At 40.4% G+C, this 11373-nt stretch overlaps 2 protein-coding genes across 2 annotated transcripts in view; both read left to right on the top strand.

Annotated features, from left to right (window-relative positions):
* Positions 1-11373, top strand: part of DTL (denticleless E3 ubiquitin protein ligase homolog) — a 167069-nt gene that overhangs the window by 128038 nt on the left and 27658 nt on the right. The window lies entirely within an intron of this gene.
* Positions 931-5075, top strand: NENF (neudesin neurotrophic factor). The gene is made up of 4 exons (XM_053974795.1): positions 931-1148; positions 2293-2353; positions 3295-3398; positions 3956-5075. The coding sequence occupies exons 1-4, from the start codon at positions 987-989 to the stop codon at positions 4130-4132; spliced, it is 504 nt and encodes a 167-aa protein (XP_053830770.1). The 5' UTR covers positions 931-986; the 3' UTR covers positions 4133-5075.

Genomic DNA, 11373 nt, shown 5'->3' with positions numbered 1-11373 from the left:
CATTTTTTTGCATTGAGATGCAACACTGTAAGGGAGTCTCTGCTGAGTAGATGATTCCCGTCTGCCTAAGGCCCACGCCTAGTAAGTTAATAACCAAGATTTGAAGTCCATTGACAATAACAATCCTATTATACATTTGAATTACAGCACTGTAGTCAGGAAGAGTGGATGCTGCAGGAACAAACATCCAGGCTTTAAATCCTTCAGATTCTCACTTGTCAGCGCTGCAGTGAGGGATGTGATGTATGTATCTGAACTGCAAAAAAATTCTAATATTCTTAATTCTATATAGAATGATAAACACCAAACTTATTCTTCTGCTAGTCCTGAATGTTCCCCCGTGCCATATTTATAGCATAGGGAAAACTGTAATCTGAAAATTTCCTGTTTATTCAGTCTGTTCGTAGGCTAAAAATGTCTGGGTTTTTTTGTCACAAAGATGAAGCCTGCACTATGTGCGCTGATTTTGTGAAAAACCATTGAAAACAGGTAGCAGAGAAACTTCAAGAGGAGAAGAAGGAGGGAATTTGAGAAATCTTATTAGGTGTCTGTTATGGTGTCAAGTCCATCTCTTTAGCACGTCCTTAGGCGCCACATCCACATTTTTTTTAAATACCTCCAGCGATGGTGACTCCACCACTGCCTGGGGCAGCCTGTTCCAGTGCCTTTCTGTGGAGAAGTTTTCCCTAATATCCAATCTAAACCTCCCTGGCACAACCTGAGGCTATTTCCCTTCGTCCTATCGATTGTTACCCGTGAGCAGCGGCAGACCCGCACTTGCCTGCAGCCTCCTTCCAGGCAGTCGTGCAGAGCCATAAGCTCTCCCCAAGGCTCCTTTTCCCCAGCCTAAGCCCTGCCATGCCCCTCAGCGCAGTGCCAGCGTCCGCGGCTGTTCCTGCGAGCCCTCTCCACGGCGCTCCCTTAACTCCGGTCCCACCCCGCTCCCTTCCCGGGCCGCAGGCCGGGGGCGGTGCGCGCTCCGCGGCATGGCGGGCGCTGCGGCCCGGGGCCCGCTGCCGCTGCCCTGCCTGCTGCTCCTGCTGCTGCCGGCCGCCAGCGCCGAGCCCGAGCTGCGCTTCAGGCCGCCGGCCGAGGCCCCCGTGCGGCTCTTCACCGAGTCCGAGCTGGCCAGATACGACGGGCACCAGGTAGGGCCGGGCCGCCGCTCTGCGCCGAGGCCGGGCCGGGCCCGCACAGCCCCGGCGCTGCCGCCTTCCCTGGCGCTCCAGCCCTGGAGCCGCCGCGAAGCTCGGGTTTCTCGTGCTCTGCTGCTGTGCCGCCCCGCCATCCTTCCCGCCCTGTCGTTCTGGGCATCTCTTGTTTCTCGGGCAGCGGTTTGTGGGAGGTTTGCAGGCAGCCGTGTGCTCCAGCCTCTCCCCGCGGTTCGGCTGGCAGCTGCCGGGGCTGATGCTGCCATTAGATAATTGGGTGCCATGTGCCCATTCTGCTCGCTCCCTGCTTGGCAAGGTGCTCCTGCCAAAGAATTTCAGATTACCACAAGTTGGAGCCAAAGTTAATTTTCTCTCAGTAATTCATTAAACCATGTACTTAGACTTAAAAAAAAAAAAAAAAAAAAAAAATCCCAAACCAAAACAACAAAAACCCACCAAGATTATCAAAATAACAAGACAGTGTAAATTTAGGAGTGTTTAGCTTCCTGTGATTCAGAAGGCTCAGCAGAACTCCAGATTCAAAATTATAAAGTCCTGAATCCATACACATCTGTTTCTCTTTCAAATCACTTGCTGTCTGACCTTCTCAGGGTCTTCTCTAGATACTTTGAAGAGACTAACCAATGTCTGACTAAAATTACATCTTACGTATAAAACACAAAGTAGAAGCACTGGCTTATTTAGTAAAACAGATGTCAGCAGATCAGATTTACATGTGTTTATGTATTTATCTTTGTTTCTTAATCAAATAATGCTATTGGCCACACACCCTTTTATTTTGGGCAATATCCATCTGCATTAGGAATAGAAAGATGCAGTTGACAATCTACAAGCAGACTAGTGTGCAGACAAGAGGTGACTTGCAAAAGGGATATGTCTTCTATGGTTGTGCTATTCAAAGTAAAAAGATTCTCTCACTGCTTGTGGTTGAACACTCAATATTAGGGGCAGTTTAAAGCACAAGCAAGAAATGTTGAGGAAGAACGTGTACGGTGGCATAACAAGAGCAAACATACAACAAAGAATTTGTGACCAAAGAGCTTGTGGATTTCACAGCTGAAACAAACTGCTTTTTGCCTGAGCTTAAGTGCTGAGGATGTATTGATGGCTTTCCCTCCAGGAAGGACAGCCCATCTACCTGGCGGTGAAGGGAGTAGTGTTTGATGTCAGCTCTGGAAAAGGTTAGTGTGCTTCCTCTCTGCTGTCGACTTTGCTTTCTTGTTATTATTCGGACGTTTGTTTTTAAATATTCCCAGTGTATTAGAAGCTTGCAGTTCAATTGCAACAAAAAGATATGCTTTTTCCTTTTCTAAAAAACTTGATTTTCCTCCTCTGACAGCTCCCCTACTAAGGTTTTGTCTAGAACCTATACTGGTCTGAGATCACAACATGTAGACAGACAAGCCAGCACTGTCCAGGTAGCTTGGGCACAGCTAGTGAAAACTGGAAGAACGTCCCAGATCCCTGAGTCCTTGCCAGATGTGGGGTCAGGCCACATGGAAGCTACAGCATTTTACTGCCCTGGGTGCATGAGCTGAGCAGATCAACGCTAACGTGGACATACCCACTGCACAATATCAACACTGCTGCAGCTGCATCTTTTCCTTCTGTGCTGGTGTTCACACCCCTTGCTGTTTGTGCCTTCCCTGAGAACTACAAATGTTTTAATTTGAGCTCCTGCTACTTAATCCAGATTTGCTATAAAAAGTTTGAAGGGACCATGAGGGTCTTAGACACTTGCCTTGATGTCATCATAAGTAAACTAATGGCTTGTTACTGTCTACTAACCTTGTCTGGGCATACACATTGGCTGATCTTAAAATCCTAAATTAGACAAAGCTTGCAAATTCTGGGGTCTGCAAACATCTCATGAGAATGTAAAGCACAACTCCCTAAATAATAGGTAAATTTTAAGAATGCAGTATAGGAAGTTCAAAAGCTGTATAACCCCAAAAAGTAGGAAATCCAAAGTCAGTTCTGGAAAGAAGGCTCTTAGACTTGAATTGTTGCTTTTAGTTCACTGGCATTCAGGTCACAGTCTGGTGAAGGGTAGAGGCTGAACATACCCTGTACATTGTCAGTTCATCACTGGATTTTATTTATTTATTTTTTAATCTGACAGAGTTTTATGGAAAAGGAGCCCCATACAATGCTTTGGTTGGAAAAGACTCGACAAGAGGAGTTGCAAAGATGTCTCTGGATCCAGCAGATCTTACACATGACACAGTAAGAAAATGGGCCATCAGTTTAATTCCACTTTGCAAGTTTTAATTATTATGCAAGATGATGAGTGATGATTTTAAATTGTTCGTATTTATATAAGTTGACTCACATATTTAAAATCAAAATGCATTAGTTCTCTTTAGATACATAAAACATATTTACTGGTCATGAAAGGTGTTAACAGCCTTCAAGAGGAAAGTTTTTCATATGTGGAATCAATACAACTTCTGTAAGCATATAAAAGGGAAATTAGCTGCTGTTTAAAAAGATGCTCACAAACATAGTAAATCCCTTTCTTTTGCTTTGGTGTATCCTGACATGGCAGTGAATGCTAGCTCTGGTGGTGGGTTGTTACTTTAAAGTTTTGTCAAGACTGACTTTGAATGGAAAGAATACAACTACAGGCTGTACTATCAATTTTGTTCATCATGCTCTGCAGTGCAAACCCAAAAGCTGACCCTAAGGTTTACATTAATAATTAAAAAAAAAAAAACCAAACAAGTAAATATATCTATTTTTATTTCTTTGAGACAGGACTTCCATTTCCCTGTTTCTTTTAGACAGGACTCACAGAGGAGGAACTGAAGTCCCTGGATGACATCTTCAATAATGTATATAAAGCCAAATATCCAATTGTTGGCTATACTTCTCGGCGAATTCTGAATGAGGATGGCAGCCCCAATCTGGACTTTAAACCTGAAGATCAGCCACATTTCAGCATTAAAGATGAGTTTTGAGGAACATTTTTGTACCCAAAGAATGCCTGGGCAGAGTCACAGCAGAATATTAAATTAATTCCCTGTGTTGTGGAGTTCATTACTACAATTAGCTACCATGAGTCAGTTCTCTGCTCAGAAAATAAGTGTGTGTGTACACACATGGCATAAAGGAAACAAACAGGTCTGTAGTAGTGTACACCTGGGCTGTTTGCTGGGAATTACAAGAATTATTTAACCTGCAAGTTCTTTCTGCCAGGATTTCTCTGTTAAGAAGAGTATAATGTAAAATTACATTCCTTAGAAGAAAGAAGAAAGCTTTTCATAACTGAAATATGACTGGTCTTTTTGTAAATCCCAAGTTGTTTCTCACTCCTTGGAAAAGTGTAAATTAATTATTTGGACAAACTAACATCAATTCTCTGTGCTTCATGTGAATGTAGGTAGCACGAGTACAGACAGGTGCAATACATTATATGCAGGCTTACATTTTCAAAAGCATTATGGAGTTTAATATTTGATGGGTTTGAGAATACTGGATATAAAGCCACTCAGTCTCCTCAAATGCAGTTACTGTGGAGTATTTCTGCAGAGCCTACAGCTGTAAACCGAGAAAAACAAATTTATTTTTCCCCCATGAGGACTACTGTGACATTTTAAATAAGACTATTATGTTAGGTTTGGATAAATGACACTTTACTTTTTAAAAATAATTATCAAAGATGTCATCTATATTAGATTATGATGGTTTTCTTCTGCCTTCCTCCAATCTTTCTCTGGCAAAAAGAGAAAATCATAGCCCACTGTTTGCCACATACTCTTACAGCACAAGTTTATGATAGCAGCTTAGTGTCCTGTGGACATGGTTAGCATTTTTATATTAACAATTTCAGCTCTCATTTTTTATGTCTCTTAGATTTCCTTTGTTCTTACCCTTGTTCATTAAAACTTCCTGCTGTTTTAATGAAGTGTGCAGTGCCACATTCCTCTTCCTCTTAATCTGACACAAAACTGCAGATCCTGCAGTGTGAAAGCAGACCTCCTTGGTGGTGTTTCCCTGGCAGTCTTCCAGCAACAAGAGGACTGTAAAAGCCTGAGCTGTATAAATTGCTGCTAACCCCTGATTTTAACTAAGTAGAAAGCAAATTGTCCCATATGTGGATTTATCTGTCACTGTCACCATTTTGATAGATATGGGAAAAACAAAGCAGCTGGTCCCAATTCTGCATTAATAATACAGATATAATAAAAATATGATTCTGTATTGTTGTTCTATTTCTCAAGCATTTGGTAACTTTCTATGAAGGGAAGATTTTATTAGATGATTCTCCACCTTCTAGTTTGCAGGGGACAGCTGCCTGTCAGTTGAATAACTAGAAGAGCTGTTTCTATGTGTTTGCCAATTTTTTCCCAGTGTTACAGATTTTATTCTAGATTTGTTTTGTGTCTCACCATTAGACCACTTCATTTGCAGGTGGGACTCCATGGGCCCTCCCACTGTTGGATGGTGCTCTGAGTAGAAAAAATAAATCATCATATAAGAAATTACTATTGCTTCTGATACTGCTGCCCTTTTGATTAGAGACCAACAGCAGCTGGGAGTTTGCTCCATGATGATAACCTGTTGTCTTTGTGGGAATGCATGTGGGTTTGGTGGTTATGGTGGTTGGTTGGTTGCCAACATTTCACAAATAATTTCTCAGTGCCTACTAGTTTTTTTGCCCTTCTTCTTTCCTTGCATGCTTCCTGATGGGGCAGCTTCAGTAGCAGTGCTGCTGTGGTTACTGTAGAAGTCCTTGCTTCATCTGGGATCAAGATATCCAGCTGCATTTCAAAAAAACCCCGTTTTAGCTCAATTGCAGCTCATCACCACTGAGTGGCTCAGTGTTCCTGTTCTCTCCCTGTTTTTTTCTGTTCTCCCTATGAAATCACCTTTGCTGATGTCAAAGCAGGTAACTCAGCTTCTGCTTGTACTAAATTTCAGGTTCTTTTCAATGAGGAAGTGGTCCTGTTGCAACAGGAAATGGTGATATAAAACCCCCTCTTGTATTGCAAGATCCTCACAAATTCAACCTGCTCTCACCCTTGTCTTTGAGGGAGATGCTTTAGTCCTTCCTTTCTGTTATTAAAGACAAGGTTATCACAACTGAGTGCACTTTAGAAAGAAAAACATTTCCTTTTTTGGTTTAATTTCCATTTGGAAACGGAAGGTTTCACATCTAATCACTTCCTAGGCTATTTCACTTGGGGTTTCCACTCAATAGAAGTGTTACAACAATAAGGCTTTAAGGGGACACATCCTTGATACGTTTTCACTGACTGCTTTTTAAAAATGCAGAGTACCACAGTAGTTCTTTTAGTGTTAATTCAACAACACTATTTTATGTCTAAGGTTGTTTTACTTGCCAATGGCCTGAAATTGATTTTGCTTAAAAGCGAACTGTCAGCTTTATTCAGGCAGCTGGATTTCCCTGACCTCTGTATTATTCCAGTAAAACAGGTGCCCTCATGATCTATAAATTGCACTCAAAACAAGCAAGCTGTGAAAAGCCCTGTTGCAGCCCTCCTACTCCACACCTCTTTTGGAGAGTCTAGAATTTCTTTTCATTTTGCTTGCTGCTTCCAGATAACATTGCAAATGTCAATTTGCTTCCAACATCCATCTTGCTAACTTAGGTCTAAGGTTTTAATGAATTGCTGCACCAAGAATTGCCTTCCTTTAGTACTTAATAATAGTTTACTCTTCAGAATATTAAGAATTATGAGAATGTTAAGAATTATCACTTACCTAGGTGCATTATCACTTACCTAGACTTGGTGTTTTCCAGCTGGCACTCTTTTCCATAGTCCCTCACTTTGACACTTAACACATTTGTGACAGGATAAATTCTATCATCCCTGCTTCAAGAAGGACTTCTCTTATTAACGACTGAAGCATTAGGACTGCAAGTGTAAGCCACAAAAATTCAGTAAAGGGTTTATGAAATGCAAATCAAAGTACTCCCTTTACTTTTTTGCAGTTGTAGAGAGTGCAGTGAAGAGAAATCCTCCTAAGAACATGTTATTAGTTATTGTATCCTAATCTAAACAAGACCACCTGCTGGAATGCAGGGGCTCTGAATCCTGCAGATAGAGCAGCTGAGATGTTTCCAAGAATTTAGGATAAGACAAAGTCATTTCTATCCATATTATGTATATGGACACCACTTTTTTTGTAGCCCTTTGCTAAAATACGAGTCATTGACTGAAATCAGGTTTTGTATTAGTTTTCTTTTGCAGAAAAGGCCTTGTGATCCTTTGAAAACTGCAGCTTAGGCTACTAACTTTGTGGTCTGATGGTACCACTGGCTGTGAATTCATCACAACATCAGTGTAGGAATCACAGTGGGATCACAGTTCAGACTACACTTGTCAGACCTACCAGCCTTCCATGTTTCAGTAAAAATTAAAAGAGGATGCTTACCTGTTTAAGGATTGTGCTCTGGAATGGAGGAAGTCTCAAAAGAGTTTGTAAATCACCTCCTTTTACTGTTGTTTCAAAACCACTATCAGGCAATACATTCAACAAATGATAGTTTGGAAAGGTATTAAATTGTTGTCGTTTTCCCTTGTAAGACTCCCAAAAACCTGTAGAACAAGACAAAATGGTTTAGATGACTTTCACATATGTATTCTGTCTCTTATAGATTAATATATTTATCTGAAATGGGCTCAATGTAATTTGCATTTGCTCAAGAGAAAATGGAAGAGATGTGGAAGGATGCACTTAGTAAACCCAATGCTAATTTTTCAGCTCATCTGGTTGAACTGAAAGGAAAAAAAGTAAAAAAAAAAATCTGCCTGCTTCAGTGAGTGAAAAAGCTGCCATTCAGAAGGATTCAGCTGCACACCAGAAAGATGTGCTAAGCAGCTCTGATTAGTATTTGCATATTTTCAGATGAACACTGGATATCTTGAAATCCCAGAACTGACGTAAGTGATGACAATCACACACTTTGTTACCCATCATCCATTTATTCCTTTGCCTAATGTTTTCCTCTCCATAGAGGAAAAAAAATATACAAACCATGCAATTTATATGACAAATCTGTGCCCCATAAGTAATATTCACAAAAAAGCACATTAATCTATAACCTGAGAGCTATTTAAATGGTATACAGAATAGCAGTTTTCAAACAAACTAGTACTTGTCTGTGAATGCTTTGAAAGAAACAAAAAATCACTAAACTTTTAGATTTGTAGCACTTCATTCAGAGCTCTGTGAGTGCCAGTTCAGACAATTATAATGTACAACATATCTGTCTGCTTTGGTAGAAAAGTGCTACATTTGGTAGACAGTGCTATATCAAAAGGTGATTTTTTCCCCCTCTGTAGTCAGAGTGTCAAAGACCTGCATGTATGATAACTGGGCATCACTGCTAGAAGTACTTTGATAGGCATGATTTTGACCTTGGCATGTCCAAAATAACCCTAACCCAGAAAAGAAAATAGGTGGGAAATGAGAATTTATCTTAGTGTGCTTCTGGGACAATTGATACTGGCAAGGTAGATCTGGCAGAGCAGGTCTGATAGCAGTACTTCCTATTTTTGCTTCTGTCAAATATGGCCAATGATAACAATGCAAACTTGCACCCTTATCCATCTGTTGGGCTCTACAGAACACCTTCTGGTTTAGCTTTTTTCTTTCTGTTCAGTAGAATGTGTGAGTCCTGATTTACTTGTTTACAAAACTTACACTTAAATCTTGGCTTGGGTAATCTGTTGATGAGAAATCCAAACCAAAAGAAACAGAGATGAATGTTCTGTGAAAAATAGAGCTTGTGCACCTGGATGAACTACAGAGCCATAGGAAGTACTCTTGAATAAACAATTTCTTTTAATGTTTCCTGTAAGTTATTTGTAGCTGCTGCCATCAGAAATTTTCTACTGTTGATGAATGTTCAGCTTACCATGTTCTGCAGTACTCCTTGACATGAGTCTTTATCATTCTGACATGAGATATTATCCTTCTGAGAAGTGAAAAGTTTAGAAGAAACTGGGTGCAGGCCATCTTGGAGATAAGCCAGCCAAGAGAAATCAAAAAATGACCTAATTTTCCCCCTAGTTAAAGAAACCTCTCTGAAAAAGGAAATCACTGTCCCAGGATCTATATTTTACCTTCAGATTTTGCTTAAAGTTTTCCCATACTGTGCAAAGGCAGCAGATAAAGTCTTGAAAAAGACTTGAATCTAAACCCTTGCATTGTGAAAATTTTAATTCACTTCTCCCGGGGCTTTAAAGATTACAACAACTCAGATAGTGGCATACAAAGTGTCAAACACGTGAACTGAATCAAGCCAGGCCTAAGCTAGTAGGAGTATCTGAAGGTAGAGCGGAAGCTTAGAGCTTTCACCCTTCTTTCGTAGAGAACAAAAACTTTGATTGGAAAAAAAAAAAAAATCCTTAAAGGTAGCACTTGTTTCAGCCAGTTTGGGCAGACAGAACTAGATGATAACTGAAAACTTCCTCGTGCCATGTTTCTGTGCTGTTTTGCAGGGATTCTAAAATCATTTATGTTGGATACACAGAACTTAGTTACCAAGCAATTCACTGCCTGAAGGGTAACTTTATAGATTAAACTGATAACTGGTTCAAAATAGCCATGGCAGATCAAGAGTATCCTAGGACAGTTATTTGCCTCATTGGGGGTTGTGGCTCCGTAGCCCTTATTTTACACTGCAGATAAAACTCCAGGTAAACTCAAAATTATTCATTCCATTCATCCCTTTATTAATTGTTAAGTTTGAGCAAAACTCAAAAAAACTTTACTAATAAGAAAAAATATCATTCCACAAAAAATCCAAAATGTTCATTCTGAACTGTGCAGCACACCTAAGTATACTTAAGGCAGAAGTGGTAATCAAAAGGGATTACATGTTTAAATTGAGATTACATGTCTTGGAAGTGCCTCAGGCATTTCAAGGATTTTTCCTTATTTATTGTTTCACCATGCTCTGTACTTTAAAATAGATGCAAGACATTTTAAGAATAGGGCAGTAGGACTTTCAAGGCATTTCTGAAGTATTTTCATGTTACACAAAGACAAACGTACATGTTTGTCCTGATATACACGACAGATCCAGCAATTTAGACAAAGGCAGCAGCAGTCTTACAGTCTTTTAAACCATGTTGTATTCCATGTATTTATTAAACTGACCAGGTCACAAATAACACCCTGACACAACAAAAATGATAGGCAGAAATGAGCTTGTAGGGATAGCTGAAAAACTCTCAGTATTAATGTGTGTAAAGACCAACCTATCAATTTTAGTGAACTTGAAAGGATTTTAGGAACATGAGCTTAGCAGAGATGTTTGGTATGTGTTGAGACTCTGTGATTCTACACATTAAATATTATTATTGTCCCTAAATTCCTTCCCATTCCTCTGAGTGGTCTCCTTTGAGCTTAGCGTGTCTTGCAGCTGGAAGAAAATAGGCTGCTGAAAGGATCATATGTGAAGCAGCAGTGTACCAGTGCAATATAATGATGTGAAGCAGAGCAAAGGAAGGAGAATGAAACTCTACTTACAAGAAGCAGCAGGAGATTATAAATAAATCACAGGAGAGTACTCTTTCAGAAGAGGTGAAACTTGCTGATGCTCTCAGAGATAAGGTTGAACTTGAGAACAGAAAAGTGTGACATCCTTCTTGGATACAGTTGTGGGGAAATTAGCACAATTAAACAGCTCATACTGCTGGCTCCTTGCTTGACAACCCCAGTCTCATTTTCCCAAAATATGATGCCTTTGGCCTTGATACCTTGCAGGTGCCTGGATTCATGAAAAATCACACTGCTCTGTTCAGTCCATAACTTATAAATTTTTTCCATTTTGTCTTTAAACGATGCCCACTGCAGTTTAAGAAAGGAGCCTGGAGTTTAGCCGGTGAAGAGGTGACCTGGGACACAGAAATGAGGGTGCAGTTCTCAGCTTCACTACAGCTTTGCCATCCTTAATGGCTTCCCAGCTGTTAAATAAGCTGGTGTTTTCTTTGAATTCCTTGTGACTTTTATCCCTGCTGTGACTTCCAGCCTCTTGAGGAAGGTAATGTTGGCTGGACATTTGGGCTGGTGGGACCGCAAGATTCCTATAGTATCAAGAATGCTACTTTATGGAGCTCTAAGTTCACTTTCCTCACTCCAAAGAAGTATCACTTTGTGGTGCTTCATCTTTCAGTTGAAGTGAGTGAGGTTTACCCCATGTTGATCCAAGTAATACGTATTT

Source organism: Vidua macroura, chromosome 3 (genome assembly GCF_024509145.1).
Source record: "Vidua macroura isolate BioBank_ID:100142 chromosome 3, ASM2450914v1, whole genome shotgun sequence".
NCBI classification, from domain to species: Eukaryota; Metazoa; Chordata; class Aves; order Passeriformes; family Viduidae; genus Vidua; species Vidua macroura.
The sequence above is the reverse complement of the archived record's forward strand: the minus strand, read 5'-3'. Positions and strand labels throughout refer to the sequence as shown.